This window comes from Pleurodeles waltl, chromosome 3_1 (assembly GCF_031143425.1).
Source record: "Pleurodeles waltl isolate 20211129_DDA chromosome 3_1, aPleWal1.hap1.20221129, whole genome shotgun sequence".
In the NCBI taxonomy this organism is placed as follows: domain Eukaryota; kingdom Metazoa; phylum Chordata; class Amphibia; order Caudata; family Salamandridae; genus Pleurodeles; species Pleurodeles waltl.
The window spans coordinates 1,585,779,493-1,585,805,178 of record NC_090440.1 but is presented as its reverse complement, the minus strand read 5'-3'; the positions used below and the strand labels follow the sequence as shown (position 1 = coordinate 1,585,805,178).

Genomic DNA, 25,686 nt, shown 5'->3' with positions numbered 1-25,686 from the left:
CCGGGGGTTCCTGAATTGGTGAAAACCGAATTATGCAAGGAAGGCAGCAGATGTGCCCTTCAAAGCGGTCTGGTGGTGCTCAGAGGCCAACCCAGCCCAGAGACCCCTATTTCAATGAGAGGTGGTCACACCTCTCTCTTGCAGTAAATACTTTGTTCTGTCTTCCCCTGCTTGAGTTGAGCTCATCAGCAGGAGGGCAGAACAGTGTCTGGGGTCGGCAGCAGTGTGCGCTGGCAGTAAGTCCCCGTAAGGCAGCACAGGCAGAACTGGGGGATCCTCTAAAGAACCCCCAGAGTACCTGGTCTCATGCAACTAGCACTGGAATTGGTGTAGTTGCAGGATTTCAGCGTGTTTGCCAAACATGCCTAGGTTCGGAGAAGCTATTATGTAGTGGACACTGGTCAACACACATGGTCCAATACATATCTTAAGATGGCTTCCCCACCCTTACAAAGCCCAGAGAATGGCGTCTGTGTTTTGTAGAGGTACCATAACACTTGGCGACAAACACTTTGCCCTTGGGCTGAAGGGCCTATCAGATATAGTGTCCAAGTGCAGTTACCGGAATATAAGGCTTGCCTTATATCTGAAGTGAAATGTGCATGCACCATTTCACTCACGATGCAATGTCAGGCCTGCTGACACAGTTTGCATTGACTCCCATGGGCGGCGTAATACATGCTGCAGCCCATGGGAGACCCCTGGGCTAGCAATGCCCTGTTTACCTAAGTACCATATACTAGGGACTTGCATGGGTGCCCAGTATGCCAATTGTGGGTGTAAATGTTACCAGCAACCAATTTAGAGGAGCGAGCACAGACAACTGGGGTCCTGATTAGCAGGCTCACTCGTTCTACAGTCCAAACACAGACACCAGGCAAAAAGCAGGGAGAACTATGTCAGAAAGATGCTGCTTTCCTACTCTACCTGTCAAGGCAAAGAGAATTAATGTCACTTCACTGAAATGGCTTTTTCTGAGGAAAAAGTCTGAGGAGAACCAGCACTTTGAGGCCCTCCCCGTGCCCCTAATGCTTGCCATTATCGTGGTTGTCTAAACAAACAAGGATGTCTGCACTGAAGCAGTAGGCGGGCCATTCTGAGCTGACTCAGGTCCTTAATCCTCCCTGTGTCACAGAAGGCTTTTTTGTGACAATTGGTGCATCAGTATTCCAGGACCTTTCTAGAGCGACTTTTATGTCCTAGCAGTAGTAACTCTAAGGGATATAACATAGCCAAAACCGAATAAACTGAAGGAATTGGGAGAGAAAACTGGTCTTTGTGTCAAAACCCTCAATCTCCAAAAGGTCCTTGGGGCAGCACTCACAGAAACTCCGAATAAGGTGACCATGGTGTTGAAATACCTTTAGTGGTCTGATCAGCTCATTGTTTCTAAGATTGCTCTGTTGGGTTCGGACTTGGAAGACATTTACGGCTTTGAAAAATGGATAAGCAGCGAGCCACTTCAGTTACATTATGCTGTACTGAGAGGGAAGACCTCGCTTTTGATAATGGGTGTGCCCACCCTTAATCAGATGAAAATGGAAGGAAGGAAGGGCGATGAGACAAGCACCACTCTCCTCAGAATACTGTTTACACCTGTAAATGGGGACAAACTTTTCTAGTTTAAGTGTTTAATCCCCAGTCAGAGGAACTTACGGAGTATTGCAGAAGCATATTGAACAGTGTGTGTTGGCAAGATAAGGCTGTATGTTCCTTGTCTTGACTAGATCTCAAAGTGAAGAGTTTCTCTTAAATCTGGATTCCCATGAGTCTAAGAGTGAATCATGAGGAAAAGCGTTAGGATTTCCAGTCAGAGGGTACTTGTGGATTCCATGTGTCCCTTACAGATAGCTGAGTTGGGCTACAGCGTGAATAAAATACAAGCTGCACTTTGTGTACATGTTTAGCTGTTGAAGTTGTCTGATCTGTCTGTCTGCTTTCACCCTTTATTAGGACAAGGCATTTTAAAAATAAAGTTAAGACTTTAGTGCAATTATATAGGAAGCCGCCGGTTCATATTGCTGTTTGATATCCTTTGACCATTCATAAATTATTCAATAAACTACTTGAACCAAAATGTCGATCCACTTAACATCTCCTTTATGTAAGAATTCGGATTTGTAATTTGGTTATGGTGTGAGATTAATACTCCGAGTCAAAATGATGTGTCCAGATATGTTTATTGGTACTCTTTTGGGCCTGGAGACCAAGGGCACTTGTTGAAGTCTTTTATTTATGGAGTCTTGTAAAGTAATGACTGGACAGACAACACATGTTTCGCCACCTAGTGGTGAGTTCACCTGGGGATTTTTCAAGGCTGTAAATAATGCATTATGAAAAGAACAAGATTCAAAAAGGATATTAAAATAGTTTTTAGCAGTGTGAATCATGCAGTGCAGTGTGAGTGAAAGTCATATCGGATTGTACCCTGTGAGTTTAGTGCCATAGTGAGGTGGGGGAAAAGGATGAATTGCTTTGTCTTAAGAAGAATATCAGTTGCAACTACGACAGATCTGTGATCCTAGTTGTTAACTGATAAAGTCAATATATTATGTCATACCAGTGTAAAAGAGTGGTTAGTATTTTACTGGGCTAGGTGTTGGAGGTTCATGCACATATACGAAGAGTGCCCCTTATCCAGGAATGGTGCTGACAAACAGAGGTTGATAGTATTATATAATTGGTGTGTGTGTGTGTGTGTGTGTGTGTGTGTGTGTGTGTGTGTGTGTGTGTGTGTACTGGTGTGAGTTAGTATATAGTTATAATTATAATGAGGTCGGAGCGTAATTAACAAAAAGGTATTCATACCTAATGGTAATCATCAAAAACAATCCATTGTTTAGTTCATTAAAAGTAATCTGAATAAAAATGAAATTTTGTAACCAAATATTCTTCAAAACTTGACAATTAATATCATTATGTAAAAATGTAACTGTGGTGGTTGAAGTTAGTAATGCATTATAATACTGGGTTTCAAAGAGAAAAGGGTGCTGCATGGCTGTTACATCCAGAATGTTCTGGTCGGAATATAAGTGAGAATAAATCTAGGTATAATGGTTCGTCAAAATTTACCAACTGTAATCAATCTGTAAGTTGTGCAGAAGATTGAGTAAAAACACACCTATTTCAAAACACACATTATAGAGTCGTAAGGGATCTATTATGGTTTAATCCTTAAGGTTAAAACACAGAGCCTGAAATAGACAAGTGTTAAGTAGGAAACAGACCATGCTTTTAGCTTTCTGTATGAGATTGGGGACACAAGAATGTACCTTATTCAGTGGTGACTTATATTAGAGGCTACATGGGCGAAAAGGGCACATTGTTGTAATGGTGTGGATAAATAGAGAGGATATATCATTTGCTCAATAGCTGGCTGCCTGCTGAACTTGATGCTATCTAATATAACGGGCTGAATCCCATGTGTGCTCTGTGGCGTTCTAGTCTTGCGCCATATTAAATGAATGCTGGTCTGAAAGTTCTTCTGCTGTTTTTAATGAAAAACTGAGCAAATAGTCCTTCTGTTTTTGAGTCCTAGAGACTCAACTTTCGGTTCTCAACTTTTATCATATGTATCTTGTTTTGGGGCAAACTAGTCCACAGACCCCAACTGACAACCCACTATGAGGTAAATAAGTGGGCACTCCAAAGGAAGAGAGAAGTGGGCCACACTAACTTTGCTCTGGGAGTCACTTAACATCTCCATTTCTAGAACCAGTTTTTACCTCCCTGTTTAATTTTAATTGTTCGAAACCTAGATTAATTGCTTAGGGGAACCATTATATATTCCAGGTGCAATCTTCACGGTTTACTTCTTTGAAGGTGTCTGCCTATTATGGTCTAGTTTATTTTGCATTTTTACTAGTTATAAAGAATAAATTGACAAACACAAGCAGTGTGCTTTACATCTGAAATGCTGATGCACCTCTGGAGATGAACTTGCTGGCATATTGTAAAATGTTTGAATTTTATTACCTTTTTGTGATTGCTGTAAAAATTGTCATTAGTAAATTTACTTTTGATTGAGTATCTTTAGAGCCCGAGTTGATAGTCTGACCTGCGATTATTAAGATTCGGAGTAACCGTTCTACAGACAGTTGTCTTTTCTTTCTCCCAGTTAAAACTGGATTTTTCGTCTCCAAAGAATAAGCCTGCGGAGAAATTTTTGGATGAAGAGAAGTCTATGGACTTTGTTTTCATCCCTCCTGAAACAAAGGAACGAGTATTGACTGAACACCAGAAGGAAGTGCTGAGGACAAAAAGGTTGGTGAAGCCAGCTTCCTGCAGTTGGTTAATGAACACAAATTGAGTATATATTTTCAAATTAACTTTTGACTGAATTCTCTATTGTATGTACTTCTGACATCACCAGGTACTCATGGGTACATCTAACCTAGACTACTCACCTTTGGAATATCGCACAGGTGCCAGACTGAATCCAGAGAATTTTTCAGAAGTGTTTTCGTGTATTGATAGATGTCATGCACCTTGTAGGAAGCTGGCTCTGTATATACTATCTCTCAGTGAGAGATGGTGTGCACAGTGTCCAAGGGTTGATGGTGGCAAAATTAGATATTAATTTTGTGTTAGTGTGGTCGAGCAGTTGGCTTATCTGAGGTTAGTGTTAAGCATTTGTTGTACACATACAGGCAATAAATGAGGAACACACACTCAAAGACTTAACTCCAGGCCAATAGTTTTTATATAGAAACATTTATTTTCTTAATTTATTTTAGAACCACAAGATTTGAAGTAAATACATACAATGCAAGGTACTCCACACAGGTAAGTAAGGAACTTTGAATTAAAGCAGTAGTACTCACAGTATAGGTTAAAATGCCAATAAGCTATTTTAGAAGTGGACACAGTGCAAAATCAACAGTTCCTGGGGGAGGCAAGTATGGTTAAGTTTCTCAGGTAAGTAAAGCACTTACACAGTCAGTCTCCTGGGCATAGGCAGCCCACCGTTGGGGGTTCAAGGCTACCCCAAAGTCACCGCACCAGCAACACAGGGCCGGTCAGGTGCAGAGGTCAAAGGAGGGCCCAAAACACATAGGTGCCTATGGAGAAAAGGGGTGCTCCGGTTCCGGTCTGCTGGCAGGTAAGGACCTAGATACTCTGGGAGCAGACCCAGGGTTTTTTTGTAGAGCTCTGGGGTGGGGCGGAATAGGGGAAGCACAAACAGGCACACAAAACACCCTCAGCGGCACAGGGGTGGTCAGGTGCAGTCTGCAAAGTTGGCGTAGGGTTTGCTATAGGAAGCAATGGAGGGACCTGGGGGTCACTTAGGCGATGCAGGCAGGGCACAGGGGGGCTTCTCGAGCCAGCCACCGACTGGGCTAGGAAGAGGGCCGTCTGCTGGTCACTCGTGCACTGGAGGTTGGTTCCTCTCGTTCCTGGGGGCTGCGGGTGCAGTGCTTGGTCCAGGAGTCTGGTTCCTTGTTACCTGCCAGTCACGTTCAGGGTGAGCCTCTGGATCCTCTCTGCAGGCATCGCTGTGGGGGTGCAGGGGGGTAGACTCCGGTTACTCACGTCGTCGCAGTTGCCTGGGAGTCCTCTCTGCAGTGTTTGTTCTCTGGAGCTCGAGCCGGGTGCGTCGGGTGCAGAATGAGAAGTCTCGCGCTTCCGGCAGGAAGGGGGAGTTCTTTGAAAGTTGTTTCTTTGTTGCAATAATTTTGCTGTTGGTGAACAATGCCGCTGTTCTCTGGAGTTTCTTGGTCCTTCGGTTTCAAGGCAGTCCTCTTAGTCCTCAGAGGTCGCTGGTCCCTGTCGGAGGTTCTTTGAGTCTGGAGACAGACTGGTAGGGCTGGGGCCAAGTCAGTTGTCGTCTCTGCAAGGCTTTCAGGTCTGCAGTCCTTCTTCTTTGTGTAGGTTGCAGGAATCTGATTTCCTGGGTTCTGGGTCACCCCTAAATATTAAATTTAGGGATGTCTTTAGGTCTTTGGGGGGAGGGGGGAGGTCTTGGCGGCACCCTCTTTTTGCCTCCTCCCTGAGGGGTGGGGTACACATCCCTATTCCTATTGGGGGACTGCTCCAAACTACAGATGGAGGATTTCTAAAGGCAGGGGTCACCTCAGCTCGGGACTCCTTAGGGGCTGTCCTGACTGGTGGGTGGTGACTCCTTGTTTTTATCATTATCCTCTCCTGCCTTGCCGCCAAAAGCGGGGGCATTGGCTGGAGGGGTGGGCATCTCCACTAGCTGGGATGCCCCGGGGTGCTGTAACAAAAGGCATGAGCCTTTGAGGCTCACCGCCAGGTGTTACAGTTCCAGCAGGAAGAGGTGAGAAGCACCTCCACCCAGTACAGGATTTGTTCCTGGCCACAGAGTGACAAAGGCACCCACCCCATGTGGCCAGAAACTCATCTGGTTGTGCATGCTGGCAGAAACTGGTCAGCCTTGCACTAGGAGTCGGACTGGTATTCAGGGGGCATCTCTAAGATGCCCTCTGGGTGTACTTTACAATAAATCCCACACTAGCATCAGTGTGCATTTATTGTGCTGAGATGTTCGATACCAAACTTCCCACATTTCAGTGTAGCCATTATTGAACTGTGGAGTTTGTGTCTGACAAACTCCCAGACCATATACTCTTTATGGTTACCTGGGACTTACAATGTCTAAGGTTTTGCTTAGACACTGTAGGGGCATAGTGCTCATGCACATATGACCTCACCGTGGTATAGTGCACCCTGCCTTAGAGCTGTAAGGCCTGCTAGAGGGGTGACTTACCTATGCCACAGGCAGTGTGAGGTTGGCATGGCACTCTGAGGGGAGTGCCATGTTGACTTAGTCTTTTTCTCCCCACCAGCACACACAAGCTGAGGCAGGGTGCATGTGCCGAATGAGGGGTCCCCAGGGTGGCATAAGACATGCTGCTTCGCTTAGAGACCTTCCCTGGCATCTGGGCCCTTGGTACCAGGGGTAGCAGTTACAAGGAACTTGTCTGAGTGCCAGGGCTGTGGCAATTGTGGAAACAAAGGTACAGTTTAGGGAAAGAACACTGGTGCTGGGGCCTGGTTAGCATGGTCCCAGCACACTGTACATTTTATCTGGCATCAACAAAAAGAAGTAAGTCAGGGGGTAATCATGCCAAGGAAGGCATTTCCTTTCACACCTGCATGTTGACTCCATCCTGCCCTGAACAATGTAGCAGAGCTCAAGTCCTGTGCACTCACAACACTTTCCCTTCTGTGCCATCTGAGATGGATTATTGGCTTCACTCCCACCTTTTGTCGATCATCAGCGATTTCAAATTGTTTTTTCAAAAAGTGTGCAAGGGGATATGTTACCTCCAAAAACTATGGGCTTTAAGCCAAGCCGAGGCTGCGTCAAGCAGATGTCCGTCATCAAACCCCACTACACAATGTCTTTCTTGCCTGGGCTCCAGTCAGTACTCCAGTTCTTGTGGCCAGTGTACCCTTATGCACCCAAAGGTGATCCAAGATCAGGAGGCAAAGCTGTACTTCACCAAGCTTGAGTAGCTGCAAACATCGCACAGGTACTGTTTGCTCTCCAGGTTGTAGACCCAGTCAAGACCGTTTTGACAACCACTCCACTTCCCGCTCAAAATATTTGGTTAAGATAAAGTCCAAATGTAAACACAAGAAAGCGAAGCAGGGCTTGGGCCCATCTCTCCACTGAGAGGGAAGGTGCAAAGGATAGGAGCTGCACTTTGTCAAGGTCATCAGTCCTGGAACAGATATCTGAGCTAGGCCCAGAATGCCCCAGGTTCCCCAGGCCGTTGACAGTCCAGCAATTCGAGGCCTTCAAAGAAGTCCTGCTTAATACTTTAGTGTGCTTCTGACTCCCTCTGTCATGCCTTTGGGCACCATTGAGATGTAGGGGCCTCAAGTTGTGTTACTGTAGACAGGACCGATCCCCACATGCCTTCTGCAGTTTGGATTGGTTACCTGACCTGTATTGATACTGGTGCAAGCTTCCACACCAGTCACACATTACTTGCCAGTTCCTACTACACCAGCGCTTTTGCCAGTTCTGCCAGTGCCTTTCAATGACCTTGTACCAACACCAGTGTCAGACCCCTCATCTGTCAGGCCGAGCTCAGTCGATGTCTTGTTATGAAATAAATTAAGCAGATCTAGTGGTTTGTAACCTGATGCCTCTACTGCAGTGCTCCATTGCCTATCTGCAGAGGCTCCATTATCCCTTTGGCTTAAACACTGACCTTTAGACCAGAACACTAGGCACCCAGGATGGTGATGAAGAGGAGGATGGTTGATTCCCCTTTGGTGTAGTGATGATGCTCTGTACTTTGCCTTAAAAAAATGCAAGTGGCCTTGTTACACTCCCTGAAACCGAGAATAACGTGCCACGTGGGTCACCAACATAAGAGAATGTCACATTTGTGGCTAAGATACTAGAATTTAATTTTCCCTCCAGTGAGACCACCAAAACAAATGGTTCGATGGCATCTGTCGCTGTAGATACGCATGTTTTGCAATAGCTCGCCATCTGGTGTTGGGCCGGAGTGTTACAAGTTGTTTTTCTTCGAAGAAGTCTTTCGAGTCACAGGACCGAGTGACTCCTCCTTTTGTGTCCATTGCGCATGGGCGTCGACTCTATCCTCGATTGTTTTTTTTCCGCCATCGGGTTCGGACGTGTTCCTGTCGCTCCGAGTTTCGGAACGGAAAGATAGCTAAATTCGGAAGATTTTCGTCGGTATTGTTGCGTTCGGGATCGGCGTAGTTGGATTCAACACCGCATCGAAGATCGAAGAGCTCCGGTGCCCTTTGGGGTAGTTTTTCGATCCCCCGTCGGGGCCTGGTCGGCCCCACCGCGTGCTGAAGAACGCCGATGGAACGGACCCCGTTCCGTTTCTGTCCCAAATGCCACAACAAGTACCCCTATACAGACCAACACTTGGTCTGTAACCTGTGCCTGTCACCTGAGCACAGTGAAGACACCTGCGAGGCCTGTCGTGCATTCCGGTCCCGAAAAACACTCCGAGACCGTCGAGCCAGAAGACTTCAAATGGCGTCCGCGCCGACAGCCCACCGAGAGTTCGAGGAACAAGAGGAAGGTACCTTCTCGATCCACGAATCGGACTCCGAGGAATTCGATGACCCACAAACCGTGAGTAAGACGTCGAAAACAACACATAAGAAGATTGACAAGGCCCAGGGGACGCCACTGCCACCAGGCCATGGCTCGACCCATAAATTCGGTGACCGACCGTCGGCACCGAAAAAGGCCCAAACAGTGCTGAGACAGTCCGACTCCGGTCGAGACACCGGTACGCAGCCTTCTCGGGACCGAGAAAGTGCTGGAGACAAGCATCGACACCGAGATAGCGGTGTAGACACGGCTCGACGCCGAGACAGCGGCACCGACGAAGATCGACGCCGAGAGGTTTCGGCCCTGAAAAAAAGAAAAGTCAGCTCGGAGCCGAAAAAAGATGCAGACAGGGTTTCAGTGCCAAAACAACCTGCAACCGACCCAGTTTCAGGCTCTTATACAGAGGAGCATTCACTAACCACCAAAATGCGAAAGCATAGGTTCGAGGAAGAGCTGCAATCTACTGATGTAGACCATACGCAAAAGCGTATCTTCATACAGGAGGGAACAGGGAAAATAAGCACCCTTCCCCCTATTAGAAGAAAGAGAAGACTGGAGTTCCAAACTGAACAAACACCACAAACAAAGGTGGTGAAAAAGGTTACTCCACCACCCTCTCCTCCACCTGTAATTCACGTCTCACCAGCACAAACTCCATCACATTCCCCAGCTCACACCACCATGAGCCAGGGTGACCAGGATCAGGACGCATGGGACTTATACGACGCCCCAGTGTCAGATAACAGCCCGGAGGCATACCCTACGAAGCCATCTCCACCAGAAGACAGCACTGCGTATTCTCAAGTGGTCGCTAGAGCAGCACAATTTCACAATGTAAGCCTCCACTCAGAACAGGTCGAGGATGACTTTTTATTCAACACCCTCTCCTCCACCCACAGCTCCTACCAAAGCCTGCCTATGCTCCCTGGTATGCTCCGGCACGCAAAAGAAATTTTTAAGGAGCCGGTCAAAAGTAGGGCAATCACACCAAGAGTGGAAAAAAAGTACAAGGCGCCCCCTACAGACCCTGTTTTCATCACTAAACAGCTGCCCCCAGATTCCGTCGTTGTAGGAGCAGCTAGGAAAAGGGCCAACTCCCACACATCTGGGGATGCACCACCCCCGGATAAGGAAAGCCGCAAGTTCGATGCAGCTGGAAAGAGAGTCGCAGCACAGGCTGCAAACCAGTGGCGCATCGCCAACTCTCAAGCACTACTTGCGCGCTATGACAGAGCCCATTGGGATGAGATGCAACACCTCATTGAACATCTACCCAAAGACCTACAAAAATGGGCAAAGCAAGTGGTTGAGGAAGGTCAAAACATTTCAAACAACCAGATACGCTCCTCCATGGACGCAGCAGACACAGCTGCAAGGACAATTAATACATCCGTGACCATCAGAAGGCATGCATGGCTACGAACGTCTGGGTTTAAATCAGAGATACAGCAGGCAGTTCTCAATATGCCTTTCAATGAAAAAGAACTGTTCGGTCCAGAAGTGGACACAGCGATAGAAAAACTTAAAAAGGACACAGACACTGCTAAAGCAATGGGCGCACTCTACTCCCCGCAGAGCAGAGGAAACTACGGCACCTTCCGCAAGACACCCTTTAGAGGGGGGTTTCGGGGTCAGGCCACACAAGCCAGCACCTCACAGGCAACACCGTCCAGTTACCAGGGACAGTGCAGGGGAGGCTTTCGGGGCCAATACAGAGGAGGGCAATTCCCTAGGAATAGGGGAAAATTTCAAAGCCCCAAAACCCCTGCAACTAAGCAGTGACTCACATGTCACTCATCCCCTCCACACAACACCAGTGGGGGGAAGAATAGGTCATTATTACAAAGCATGGCAGGAAATCACTACAGACACTTGGGTTCTAGCAATTATCCAACATGGTTATTGCATAGAATTTCTACAATTCCCTCCAAACATACCACCAAGAGCACAAAATTTATCACAACATCATTCCGAGCTCCTGGAGACAGAAGTTCAAGCACTGTTGCAAAAGAATGCAATCGAATTAGTACCAAACACACAAATAAACACAGGAGTTTATTCACTGTACTTCTTAATACCAAAGAAGGACAACACGCTAAGACCAATCCTAGACCTCAGGATAGTAAACACATACATCAAATCAGACCACTTTCACATGGTCACACTGCAAGAAGTGCTACCATTGCTCAAACTACACGACTACATGACAACCTTAGACCTCAAAGATGCGTATTTCCATATACCAATACATCCATCGCACAGGAAATACCTAAGGTTTGTATTCAAAGGAATACATTACCAATTCAAAGTATTGCCTTTCGGTTTAACAACAGCACCAAGAGTCTTTACAAAATGTCTAGCAGTAGTCGCTGCACACATCAGAAGGCAGCAAATACATGTATTCCCATATCTAGACGACTGGCTAATCAAGACCCATTCGTTATCAAAGTGCTCACACCACACAAATCAAATCATACAAACCCTCTACAAACTGGGGTTCACCGTCAACTTCGCAAAATCAAACATCCTGCCGTGCAAAGTACAACAGTACCTAGGAGCCATAATAAACACAACAAAAGGAGTAGCCACTCCAAGTCCACAAAGAATTCAAAACTTCAACAACATCATACAACGCATGTATCCAACACAAAAGATACAAGCAAAGATGATATTACAACTCCTAGGCATGATGTCTTCATGCATAGCCATTGTCCTGAACGCAAGACTGCACATGAGGCCCTTACAACAGTGCCTAGCATCACAATGGTCACAAGCACAGGGTCACCTTCTAGATCTGGTGTTAATAGACCGCCAAACTTACCTCTCGCTTCTATGGTGGGACAATATAAATTTAAACAAAGGGCGGCCTTTCCAAGACCCAGTGCCACAATACGTAATAACAACAGATGCTTCCATGACAGGGTGGGGAGCACACCTAGATCAACACAGCATACAAGGACAATGGAACGTACATCAAACAAAACTGCATATAAATCACCTAGAACTGCTAGCAGTTTTTCAAGCACTAAAGGCTTTCCAACCAATAATAGTTCACAAATACATTCTCGTCAAAACAGACAACATGACAACAATGTATTATCTAAACAAGCAAGGGGGGACACACTCTACACAGTTGAGCCGGTTAGCACAAAAGATATGGCATTGGGCAATTCACAACCAAATTCGCCTAATAGCGCAGTTTATCCCAGGGATTCAGAAACAACTCGCAGACAATCTCTCTTGAGATCACCAACAGGTCCACGAATGGGAAATTCACCCCCAAACTCTGAACACTTACTTCAAGCTCTGGGGAACACCTCAGATAGACTTGTTTGCGACAAAAGAGAACGCAAAATGCCAAAACTTCGCATCCAGATACCCACACAGGCAGTCCCAGGGCAATGCCCTATGGATGAACTGGTCAGGGATATTTGCCTACGCTTTTCCTCCTCTCCCTCTCCTTCCTTATCTGGTAAACAAACTCAGTCAAAACAAACTCAAACTCATATTAATAGCACCAACTTGGGCAAGGCAACCCTGGTACACAACGCTGCTAGACCTATCAGTAGTACCACACATCAAACTGCCCAACAGACCGGATCTGTTAACTCAACACAACCAACAGATCAGGCACCCAGATCCAGCATCGCTGAATCTAGCAATCTGGCTCCTGAAATCCTAGAATTCGGACACTTACAACTTACACAAGAGTGTATGGAAGTCATAAAGCAAGCCAGAAGGCCATCCACCAGGCACTGCTATGCAAGTAAATGGAAGAGGTTTGTTTGCTTCTGCCATATTAATCAAATCCAACCATTACACGCAACTCCAAAAGATGTAGTGGGTTACTTGCTTCACTTACAAAAATCTAACCTAGCTTTCTCTTCCATTAAAATACACCTTGCAGCAATATCTGCATACCTGCAGACTACCTATTCAACTTCCCTTTATAGGATACCAGTCATTAAAGCATTCATGGAGGGCCTTAAAAGAATTATTCCACCAAGAACACCACCTGTTCCTTCATGGAACCTAAATGTTGTCCTAACTAGACTTATGGGTCCACCTTTTGAACCCATGCACTATTGCGAAATACAGTTCCTAACCTGGAAGGTTGCATTTCTCATCGCCATTACTTCTCTAAGAAGAGTAAGCGAGATTCAGGCGTTTACAATACAAGAACCTTTTATACAACTACACAAGAATAAGGTCGTCCTAAGGACTAATCCTAAATTTTTACCAAAGGTTATTTCACCGTTCAATCTAAATCAAACAGTGGAACTTCCAGTGTTCTTCCCACAGCCAGATTCCGTAGCTGAGAGGGCACTACATACATTAGATGTCAAAAGAGGATTAATGTATTACATTGACAGAACTAAAAACATCAGAAAGACTAAACAACTATTTATTGCATTCCAAAAACCTCATGCAGGAAACCCAATATCAAAACAAGGTATAGCCAGATGGATAGTTCAATGCATCCAAATCTGCTACCTTAAAGCTAAACGACAGCTGCCCATTACACCAAGGGCACACTCAACCAGAAAGAAAGGTGCTACCATGGCCTTTCTAGGAAACATCCCAATGCAAGAAATATGTAAGGCAGCCACATGGTCTACGCCTCACACATTCACCAAGCACTACTGTGTAGACGTGTTATCCGCACAACAAGCCACAGTAGGGCAAGCCGTATTAAGAACATTGTTTCAGACTACTTCCACTCCTACAGGCTGAGCCACTGCTTTTGGGGAGATGACTGCTTACTAGTCTATGCAAAACATGCGTATCTACAGCGACAGATGCCATGGAACTGAAAATGTCACTTACCCAGTGTACATCTGTTCGTGGCATCAGTCGCTGTAGATTCGCATGTGCCCACCCGCCTCCCCGGGAGCCTGTAGCAGTTCGGAAGTTACCTTCAACTATTTGTATATATATCATTTCAACCTTATATAGGTACATACTTAGTCACTCCATTGCATGGGCACTATTACTACAATACAACTCCTACCTCACCCTCTGCAGGGAAAAACAATCGAGGATAGAGTCGACGCCCATGCGCAATGGACACAAAAGGAGGAGTCACTCGGTCCCGTGACTCGAAAGACTTCTTCGAAGAAAAACAACTTGTAACACTCCGGCCCAACACCAGATGGCGAGCTATTGCAAAACATGCGAATCTACAGCGACTGATGCCACGAACAGATGTACACTGGGTAAGTGACATTTTCATTATAATGGATATTTGCCAGCCCGGACCACCAACATAGGAACCATTGCCATAATTTAATGATGCTCTTACATATGTCTTCATGGCTTTATGGTCCAAACCATAATCCTGTCTTACTAGTAGCTAAGCAGCAAGATCTCAAAGGTCTACATCTGGTGATCCATATTGCCTAACTAAACACCCTACCACGGAGGGTGTCCTTGTGCAGGCGTCTCATTGTGATACAGAAAGGCACTCTGTTTATTCTGTTAGTCCAGTATACGTAGGCCTTATGAGACATGCCTGCAAGAGTTTGCCAGTGTTCCTGGAAGAGCTTAGGGCCTCCCTAGCTCATGCAATCCATGATGGGCCGGCTTTGTTACCTCTGCAGGTCTGGGCACCCACAATTGGCATTGAAAGAGAAGTTGACCTGTAGGAAAATGCCACTGTTGGCATGGTCACCCCCCACTTTTTGCTTAGTGTTGATGCCAGCTTTGATTAGAAGTGTGCTGGGACCCTGCCAACCAGCACCAGTGTTCTTTCCCTAAAAGTGTACCTTTGTTCCTACAATTGGCACAGCCCCGGCACACAGTTAAGTCCCTTGTAAAATGTGCCCCTGGTACCAAGGGCCTTGTGGCCAGGGAAGGTCCCTAAGGGCTGCAGCATGTATTATGCCACCCTCAGGGACCCCTCTCTTAGTACGTGCGCACACTGCTTTGCAGCTTGTGTGTGCTAGTGGGGTGAAAAGACAGTCGACATAGCACTCCACTCAGTGCCATGCCCACAAACCACTGCCTGTGGCATAGGTAAGTCACCCCTCTAGCAGGCCTTACAGCCCTAAGGCAGGGTGCACTATACCACAGGTGAGGGCATAGCTGCACGAGCACTATGCCCCTACAGTGTGAGTCAATTCTTAGACATTGTAAGTGCAGGGTATCCATACTGAGTATATGGTCTGGAGTTTGTCATTATGACAGCACAATAAAAGCAGTGTGGGATTTATTGAAAAATGCACACAGAGGACATCTTAGAGATGCCCCCTGTATGTGCTTGTGCAAGGCTGACCGGGCTGTGCCAGCCTCCCACTTCCAGACTAGTTTCTGACCACATGGGGTGAGTGCCTGTGTGCACTTTGTGGTCAGAAACCAACCCTGTCCTGGGTGGAGGTGCATCACACCTCTCCCTGCAGGAACTGTAACACCTGGCGGTGAGCCTCAAAGGCTCAAGCCTGGTGTTATAGTGCCCCTTGGAATCCAGCTAGTCGAAATGCCCGCCCCCTGGACGAGCCCCCACTTTTGGCAGCAAGTCCAGAGGGATAATGAGAAAAACAAGGAGTCACCCCATCAGCCAGGAACACCCCTAAGGTGCCCAGAGCTGAAGTGACCCCTTCTTGAGAAATCCTCCATCTTGCGTTGGAGGATTAGGACCAGTAGGGATAGGGATGTGCCCCCCCTCCCCAGAGGGAGTGGGCACAAGTAGGGTGTAGCCACCTCCGGGACAGTAGCCATTGGCTACTGCCCTCTGACCCTTACACACCCCTAAAATTAGTGTTTAGGGGCCACCTGAACCCAGTTCTTCAGATTCCTGACAACCTCAAGAAAGGAGGACTGCTGAGCTGAAAATCCTGCAGAGAAGAGGAGACACCAACTGACTCTGGTCCCATCCCCACCGCCCCATCTCTTGCTTTGAAAAGCTGCAAGAAAGAAGCAACGCGTTCTGCGGGGCCAGCGACCCATGAAAAGCCTCCAGGGGACTTCCTGCCTCACAGATGACCAAGAAAGTCCTGTGGACAGCGGACCCGTCTAAAAAGAAGACTAAGAAACCAACTTTAAAGGGACTCCCCTCACTCGAAGCGCAAGTCCAACTACTCTGCACCCAACGCCCCTGGCCCATGTCCAGAGAAACCAACTATCCAGAGCGGACCCCCAGGCAACTCAGATGGCGTGTCCACCCTTGGCCGACCTCTCTTGACCCCCACAACGACACCTGTAGAGGGAAACCCAAGGACCCCTATGACCGTGACTACCCGCGACGAAGGTATCAGTCGCCCGAGAAACGGACCACTGGTGCAGCAATGACCTGCAGGCGGCCCTCACCCTTGCCCAGTCGGTGACTTGCCCGAGAGGCCCCCCTGTGGCCTGCCTGCAGCGCCTAAGTGACCACCAGGTCCCTTCATGGAGTTCTATTAAGAACCAGACTCCCTGTTTGCACACTGCACCTGGCCGCCCCCATGCCCCTGAGGGTGTGGTTTTTGTGCCTACTTGGAACCCCTCCAGTACTCCAAACTTCTCTGGTCTGCCCTCAGACAACACAGGTACTTGCCTGCAAGCAGACTGGAACCAGAGTACCCCCCTGTCTCCATAGGTGCCCACGTTGTTTTGGCTCCAGTTTGACCTCTGCACCTGACCGGCCCAGTGTTGCTGGTGTTGGGTATTTGGGGTTACCTTGAACCCCTAACGGTGGGCTACCTGTGCCTCGAAGGCTGAACCCATAAGTGTGGTACTTACCTCAGAAACTGTACTTTATTTATCTCACCCAGGAACTGTTGAAAATTGCACTGTCCACTTTTAAAATAGCTTTTTGCCATTTTAAAGATAACTGTGTACAATATTGATTCTATTCAAAGTCCTAAGTATTACTATGCAAAGTACCTTTCATTTAATGTAATTAACTGCTAAACGAATCTTGTGGTTCTAAAAATAAATTAACAAAAATTTTTTTTCGAAATAAAAACCTATTGGCCTGGAGTTAAGTCATTGTGTTTGTTTTCACTTATTGCTTGTGTGTGTACAACAAATGCTTAACACTACCTTCTGATAAGCCTAACTAATCGAACACACTACCACAAATAGAGCATTAGCATTTTATATTGTTGCCTCGGTCAAGCCTCTTGGGGAACCCCTGAACTCTGTGCACACGATATCTCGTTTTGATATAGCATATACAGAGCCAGCTTCCTACGTTGGTGGATCAGCGGCGGGGTCTAAGACTTAGCATCTACTGGACTACTCAGCCAATACCTGATCACACAACTAAATACCAAAATTGTCATTAGAATATTGATTTTGGAATTTTGTCGTGTGATCAGGTATTGGCTGAGTAGTCCAACAAATGCAGTGTCTTAGATCCCACCGCTGCCAGTGTTGTGCTTCAAAGGTATGCGTTGATGAGGACGACCAGCTGTTCAGTGACATACAAGCATTGCTGGTGCACGATCCCTTTAATGGGTCTATGTCCTTCAAAGAGAAGACTGACTTTGTCTTTGAAATGTTTCAGAGCAGTCTGGTCACTGAGTGTTCCTTGGATTGATTAATTTTTATGATGCAATTTTCCCCCTAGTTCCTCAAATGTAGGGGCTGTTCCAGAGGGCCCCTAGGTGACAAAAGCTTCCCCAGAGAGTGCTGCAGCAGATGTTCAATCTTTCCATGCTGTGGCAGAGAATCACAGAATCGAGTGACTCCCTCTCGGTAATTGTGCGCATGGCCATTGAGTCCTTTGTTAGATTGTTTTCTCTCTGCTGCTGGGTTCGGACGTGTATTCCTCTCACCAAGTTCCCAGCTCTGTACAGTCCTAAACCGGTTTCTCTTTGTCTCCCTTTCACTTTCAACGGTTTTCAATAGTGTTTTTTTCTCATACGGTAACCTTCGTTCGATCTTCACTATTGAAACCGACTCTCCACCCTTTGGGGCGTTTGTGCCCCTCTTCGGACCTAGATCTCACACAATGCATCTTGCTATGTTGCAGACCTGATAAAACTGACTCAGTTTCGATTTTGCTATCGATGTCATTCAAAGTTTCCTCACACCGAACTGCACCAGATGTCTGATTTGTGTCTGTCTCCCAACCACGACGAGTATACCTGTGACTTCTGTCGATCGTTTTGGTCCAAAAAGGCTTTTTGCGACACAAGAGCCCATCGACTCGAAATGACATCTCAGAATCTAGACGACACATCAAACATTTTCTGAGAGGAGCACGCACAGGAGGAACCACCGGAAGAAGAGGCCTTTTCTGTCCAGGATTCCGACTCGGACTTCCAGTCCAACATCTAGAGCCAGGAGCTGCAGTCAGTGCATACTGTGATTACAAAGGTCCCTGCAACCACACCCAAGACTGTAAAACGTACAGCTAAAGAGGTCACCAGTCCGCCACTGCCTTCAAGCCATGATCGGAGCTGAAAAAGCTTTGGCTGCCCCACCCTTCGGCTCGGCTCCAAAGCCCCCTCTGCACTGACTTGACCAACTCTGCACCCTGCTTCGGAGCTGACCTCTTTGGTACTGACCAAAAAACTGCCCTCCACTGCTTCAGTACAGACACCTCCGCACCGACCAATAACTTTGAGACTGACACAATTTTACAAGAGACTGTTACCACTCCAGCAGATTCTGGACAGTCTTCTACCAGCCCTTCACTGGTGAAGCCAATTTTATAAGTCATGGACGTTCATCAATGCTGACTTCATATTCCGGAGGGACACCGTCACATTCTAGCATCACCCCCTGACCATACGAAAATAAAGTTGACTTTCCACGAGGCACTTGCTACATCTCTGCCTCCAAATCAGGCTACCAAAAAAGACATCATCTTTTCCTCCGCCTTCTCCATCCTGTCCACTACCACTTCCTTTTCCAGCTCCATCACCTCCATCAAACGCAGGGTTTACACCACCAAGTTCACCACCTCACGAGACACAGGATTTAAGAGATACACTAGATGACCCAGATCCCTGGGACACACATGATCCGGATTCTATTACACCTAATGATCCAGATCTGTACCCAGCTAGACCATCCCCACCTGAGGGTTCCACCTCATATCAGTACGCCATAGTTAGGGCAGCTGCATTTCATAATGTGACAATGCACTCAGATCCTATTTCGGAAGATTTTATTATTTGACACCCTCGCAGCAACACTGTCAATTCCTACCAAAGCTTTCTGGCTGAGATCTTTAAGGAGCCAGTAAGAGCACGTATTATCACTCCCCGAGTTTATACAAAATATAAGGCTGCACCCACTGATCCTTTTGCTTATGAAGGTGCAAATTCCACCAGATGCCATTGTTACATCAACAGCACACAAAAGAGACAATAGCCAATCTACAGGAGACACTCCCTCTCCTGAAAGAGAGCACAAAATTTGATGCACAAGTTATAGGGTGGCAGCTCAAGCAGCCAACCATTGGCGAATTGCAAACACACAGGCTCTGCTGGCACGCTATGACATGGTGCACTAGGATGCCATGGAAGAGCTCCTTCAGTACTTCCCTCAAGAGCATCAAAAAAGGGTGCTGAAATTGTAGCAGAATGGCAAGCCACCAAAAACCGTTCTATCAACTGTGCCTTAAATGCTGCTTAAACAGCTGCATGCAGTGTTCACACCAGTGTCCTTATTAGATGCCATGCTTGGCTCAGGTGCTCTGGATTTAAGTCAGAGGTTCACCAGTCAGTCTTAAGCATTCCGTTATCCAAAAGGGTTACTGCCTGGAGCTCATTTCCACTCCCCCAAACATTCCCCCCTTGCAGTGACACTCTCACAAGCACATCTCACACTTCTCAAACAGGAAGTGCAGTCCATTCTCCTCAAAGGGGCTGCAGAGCCGGCGCCATTAAAGCATCAAGGAACGCGAGTATACTCCCTGTACCCTGTATTTTCTTATTCCCAAAAAAAGACTGATCTCTGAGACCAGTTCTGGATCTCAGACCCTTTATCGCAATCATTCTCTCAGAGCATTTCCATATGGTCACTCTACAAGATATTCCCCTTCAAGGCAATTTTGTGACACCATTGTATCTAAAGGATGCATATTTCCACATTTCTTTTCATCCAGCACACCGCAAACACCTCTGCTTCGTGGCTGCAGGAAAACATCATCAGTTCAAGATGCTACCTTTTGAGATCACAACCTCTCCCACAGTATTCACCACATGTCTCACATTAGTTGCCTCACACCGCAGGAGACCACACATTCATGTCTTCCCTTACCTGGACGACTGGCTTATGAAAAAGCCAGCACATTTCAACAGTGTCTCCCGCTTTCTCAGCGACACACTCTAGGATTCACAATCAATTGCGTCAAATCACATCTTCAAGCACGTCAGTTACAACCTTATCTAGGGGCAGTTCTCAGTACACAATTGGGCCTAGTGTTTCCCAGCTCGGCACGTGTGCAAACCTTTCACTCTTTAATCTCTCAACTAACAGAGAACCATTCATACACATTGAGAACCTTTATGCACCTCCTAGGCATGATGGCATACTGTATTGCCATTGTACCTCATGCCAGACTTAACCTGTCCCCTTCAGCAATGTCTCTCTTGTCAGTGGTCTCAGGCCTAGTGTCAGTTGGAGGATCTAGTGTTGGACCGCCAGACTCTTCACTCTGGAACACCGCCAACCTTGTGAAAGGGAAGCCCTTCCTAAACCCTGTAGCGCAGGTCATTCCCACCACAGATGCATCACACACAGATTGGGGAGCTCACCTTCCAACCTTACATTGCAAGGTCTTTGGGATATTACTCACCAGTCCTTATGCATCAGTTACTTGTAGCTTCAGGCAGTCTTCCTAGCAATGAAGGCGTTCCTTCCACACTGTCAACACAAAGTAGTGCTAGTATCGACAGACAACATGTCTGCTAATGAGAAATGCCTCCTCAATGACAATGATGTCATGCAGCTCTTCATCACTTGCAAACTTAATTGCTGCAATTCTATCTGGGACCCACAAACGTTTGCGTGCACCAAAACTCCAAGTCTATTGAGTTTCAGCATAGCTAGCTATATATGCAGCTGTTACATCTCTGTAGCTATTCTCATCAAAAGGGGCATTTCAGAGCCTTGCAAGTCTTCTGCATAGCTCTTGAAAGCAAAGCGCCCAAAAGTAGCTTTGGTCCCAAGGCAAAACTATTCTACACATTGTTTAACAAATATGTACTTACCATTGTACAATTTGCTTAATCTTTCTGTGCCTTTGACAAGCTCCAACCAGTAGACATTTCCAGTCTCAGCTTTCCAATGAAATTGCTGCATCGCTCTATGTAAAAGTATTTGGTTTAGTGACAGAATATATTTGTTTATCTCTAATGTATAGAGCTTTTAAAATATTTGCACACAAAAAAATGCATCCATGTAACCTTGTGTTTTATTATCAAATAACTGATTTGAGAGTACAGCATGCACAGAGGCATTACTAGGGGAAGAGTGTTTTTGAGTTACTAAATATGGTTGTATGCATCCACCTCTTAATTTAGATTGTTTAACTGACCATCTTAAACCTCTGTTTTAGAGTCGATATTCCTACTATGTACAACAACTTGGATGCATCCCAAGACACTACCTCGTTTGCTCAGTACACACAAAGCCAGGAAGACTCTGTGTAAGTGGTTGTTTCTAGTATTTCCCTACGCCCAAAGTAATGAGACATTTTTTTAATGTGTTTTTTTTTGTGTGATTGTAGGGAAAAACCTGTAGGAATAATAAAAGATACTGAAGCAGAAAATCAGCTAAAGGATGGAGAAAATCTGTGTGAGGTAAATTTCAGTTTTATGTTTGTCATTTTCAGTTTTCTCAAGTGGTGCTTCTTTTCAGGTCTGGATATAGAAACCTATGGCTCAGTTTACCATTATGTATTTGGATGTTTAGATTGAGTCAACAAATTGCAAACTCTTGCTTCTAGCGTATACTTTCAGCAGATTTCTGATCCAGAAGTAACTTCCAGGGATTGTACTGGATCCAGACGTTTCTTGAAGTTTACCATTCCAGTGCTAGACTGTAGTGGCATTATACAGAAAGGTAGTTTCTACCAGAAATTAACTGCTTCAATGTAGGGACACTCCACTCTGCAAATCTTTTTCAAGTCCTGATATTTGGTTTTGAAGCCTCGGAACTATTTCCCTGCTTTTCTCCTCTGTACCTTATTTCTAGTTCAATTATGAAAAGCTAAATGCTGATACCCTGCATGTTTCTTTGTATGTTATGGTTATGTATACCCAGCTCGAAACATGCAAATTAAGCATTTATGTGAGGCTGAGAGCCTCATGCCGTGTCCATTTTTTGCAAAAAATACAGATGATGGGCAGAAGGCTGAACAATGCCACCATTCACCGCCGGTCACAGATCAGGGCTTAATCCATAGTTTTTTGCTCACCACGCCACCTCAGTTTGGACCCAGCCATATGCAAATCAGTCTTGACCCTGCTCCCCATGGGAACAGTTCAACACGAACTGCCAGGCCAATTCCACCCTGGACTGGAAAAAAAAAAAAAGCCTCCTGAGGCCTGTTTTGGGGGTATCACCCCTCATCAGCCAGACTAGCTTGAATCCAGTGGCCTGGCCAGGCAGTTCGGGCTGGACGGTTTCCATGGGAGCAGAGTCAGAACTGATTTGCATATGGCAGGATCCAAACATGGGTGGCATGGAGGGCAAAAAAAGACTGATTTAGATCCAGACCTCTGACTGGGGGTGAATGTTTCACATTGTTCACCGTTCCACAGATGATCTGTTCTTTTTGTATTTGTTCATTTTTTTGACTCTACTGTGATGCTGGAACCTGTAACATTTGGGGGAAAGGATGGTGGATTTTATCCTCCGTGTATGAGAAAGGAGGTTGGCAGCACCAAGGTGGGAGCAGCAGTGGGTCTGCACCTTTGGAGGTTCATGGAGGCCATGTGGATTGGTGGGTGTTTGGAGGTGATATAACCCAACAGTGTTGCAGTTTTCTTTCTACATCCCCTATTTTAGATTAATGTTTACACAGAGATTACCTATGCATTACTTTCAAATGTCTGGTCAGATACCAAAAGCCAGGAATCATTCACTGCTTCTGCCGGAGGTGGATGACTGGAGGGACGGAGATTTTTAGGGATGAAAATTAGATGTATGGCTGCTGCAACAGAAGGAGGTCGTAGATGAGTAGTGCTTAACCATAAAAACATATTCTCATAAACTATGATCTCCATGATTGTTTTGTGAGAAACTTGCAAACAGTACTAAGATACCAAGTAATCTCTCTAAACTGAGCCAGTCTAAAGCAAATGTGTAAAAGATTTGAAAAGAAGAGGCACAATTGATAGACCTGGAACAGCAGCACACTCAACGGGCTCACAGAGGTGGCTCGTCAGTTGGAAATTAAAAAACTGGTATATTGGGCACTGGCTACTATATCGGCCCTGCTAATGGGCGGGTGAGAGTGGGGCAGACTGGCTAGTGTAACAGGGAATGAAACTATTTTAAAGGCACTAGCCGACTGCTATTGAGCCCTATATGCTTTTTGCTGCAGGAACTCGAAGTTGGAAGTACAGGACTTTATTGGCAGATGTGACACTGCCACATATTGTAGACATAGAGCCATTTTAGAAATGATAGCTGAAATTGAAAAGGTGATAAATTCTGCAATCTGGGAAATCCCGGGGCCTAATGGTTTGCTGGTTGAAGTATATAAAAGTCTCACAAGTACAGTTATTCATCTTTTGAACATGTATACTGCTGCAAAAAGTGAAGAGTTCATGTTGTGAGATTGGCTACAATTGTTGCCAATTATAAGACTGCCTAGCCTCGAGATCTGTTCCACTTACAGATCCATTTCTCTCTCGAAAATTGAAACCAAGGCACTGACAAAAGTCCTGGTTGTTAGACTAGTGTATCTGGATCAATCTGAGATGATCCTTGGTAGAAATACATGGTTGAATCTGAGATAATTACATGGCTGTCTGCCCACACAGAGCCACTAGTGTAACCAGCTGTGGTGGTGTCGTTGGACGTCTCCAAAGTCTCTGACTCCCTAGAGTGGTCATATGTTACAGGAGCTGGATAGCTTGAATTTTGGCCCCAAGTACTTGGTGCTGATAAAAGTACTATATGAGGTTCCCCTTGCCTGTACTATGATCAAGTGTGCATACTCAAAACCATTTCCCCTGTATCGGAGGGGATAAGACAGGAGTGCCCCCTCTCCTTGATTTTTTTTTTGTGTTTTTTTTTTTTTTTGTTTGCCTTGGGGATGAAACTGCTGCCAATTTGGGTGAGGGACAATGCTCTAGTAAGAGGTTTGAGATGGGATATAGGGTGGGAAGAAAGGATCTTACTTTAAAAGGATGATATCCTTTGTCCATGTCTGATCTCAAGTTTACCATCAATAGACATATGCAAATCTTCCATGTATTTGGGACATACAGTAGGTTTTGGATTATATAGACAAAATTGGTTATTTATCAGTTATTGGCCTCGACGCCTCAAGCACAGACTAGGCAGCAGATACAAATCCGTCAACGGACCGTTCCATTTCCTCAGCATATGCGTCACTCAGCCGCAAGATTAATTCCTTAAGCAGAATCTATTTAATATCCTTTTTAAGTTAAGGGGAGATGCAAGAATTTACCAATGTCAATGCTGCAAGGTGTAACTGTTTAAAAAGAGTGTGCTTCCCAAATTAATATATTCCCTACAAAATACACCATACTTTGTACCAGAGGGATTCTCTCAGAATGTAGACTTGGAACTAAGGCAGCTTTTATGGAATGATGGTGATCCACGGATTGCAGTAACCAAATTGTCATGGGGGGTTTATGGTAGAGGTATAGCCTCCCAAATGTGAGGAAATATAATTGAGCCTCTCAGTTGATGGTTAAGGACTTGGTAAATGCCCCATATTGGAAGTCATTGATCACATGATCACAAGCTTTCTAGAGGTAGCTGTGGATGAGCAGCCAAGGCTTATCTGGGAGACATGCAAAGCTCATGCAGTACCACTGTAGTCACACAGCACTTACACACATTAAAAGAAAAACTCTGTGTTGCAAAAATAAAGGTACTTTATGTTCGGTGGCATGTGTAGCTGCAGATACACATGTTGTGCATAGTCCGCCGTCTGGTGTCACAATACTAAAAAGTACTGGAGAGGCAAACCTCCAATAGGAGGTAACACACATTTCCGCTATTTCGTATGGGCTCGGAGTGTTGCATGTTTTTTTTTGTTTTTCTTTGAAGAAGTCTTTTTGGATTCCCGGGATCGAGTGACTCCTCCTCTCGGTCATACTGCTCGTGGGCATCGACTCCACAGGTTCGGACAGGTTTTCTCTCACGCCGAGATTTTGAACCTTAAACTTCGGAAAACTCACTTATTCGTTGGTATTTCTCTCGCGTTTCCATTTAGCCTCGAACCAATAGTACCATCGGAATCTAGATTGTCACCCTTAGCCTTCCACGTGGAAGCCTAATGGATCGGACTCCATTTCGATTTTGCCCTCGGTGCCACACAAAATTTCCCTACACAGACCAACACCTGGTTTGTAATCTGTGTCTCTCTCCCGATCACAAAGAATAAGATTGTGAGGCCTGTCGTTCGTTTCGATCCAAGAAGACCCTGCGTGATCGGAGAGCCAGAAGATTAGAGATGGCGTCAAAGTACA

At 45.9% G+C, this 25,686-nt stretch overlaps 1 protein-coding gene across 2 annotated transcripts in view; it reads left to right on the top strand.

Annotated features, from left to right (window-relative positions):
- Positions 1 to 25,686, top strand: part of RIF1 (replication timing regulatory factor 1) — a 310,912-nt gene that overhangs the window by 147,004 nt on the left and 138,222 nt on the right. For both annotated transcript variants that reach the window (XM_069225212.1, XM_069225211.1), the window contains 3 exons: positions 4,118 to 4,263; positions 21,570 to 21,659; positions 21,741 to 21,813. In XM_069225212.1, coding sequence (XP_069081313.1) covers positions 4,118 to 4,263; positions 21,570 to 21,659; positions 21,741 to 21,813 — 309 coding nt within the window. The remainder of the gene's footprint in view (positions 1 to 4,117; positions 4,264 to 21,569; positions 21,660 to 21,740; positions 21,814 to 25,686) is intronic.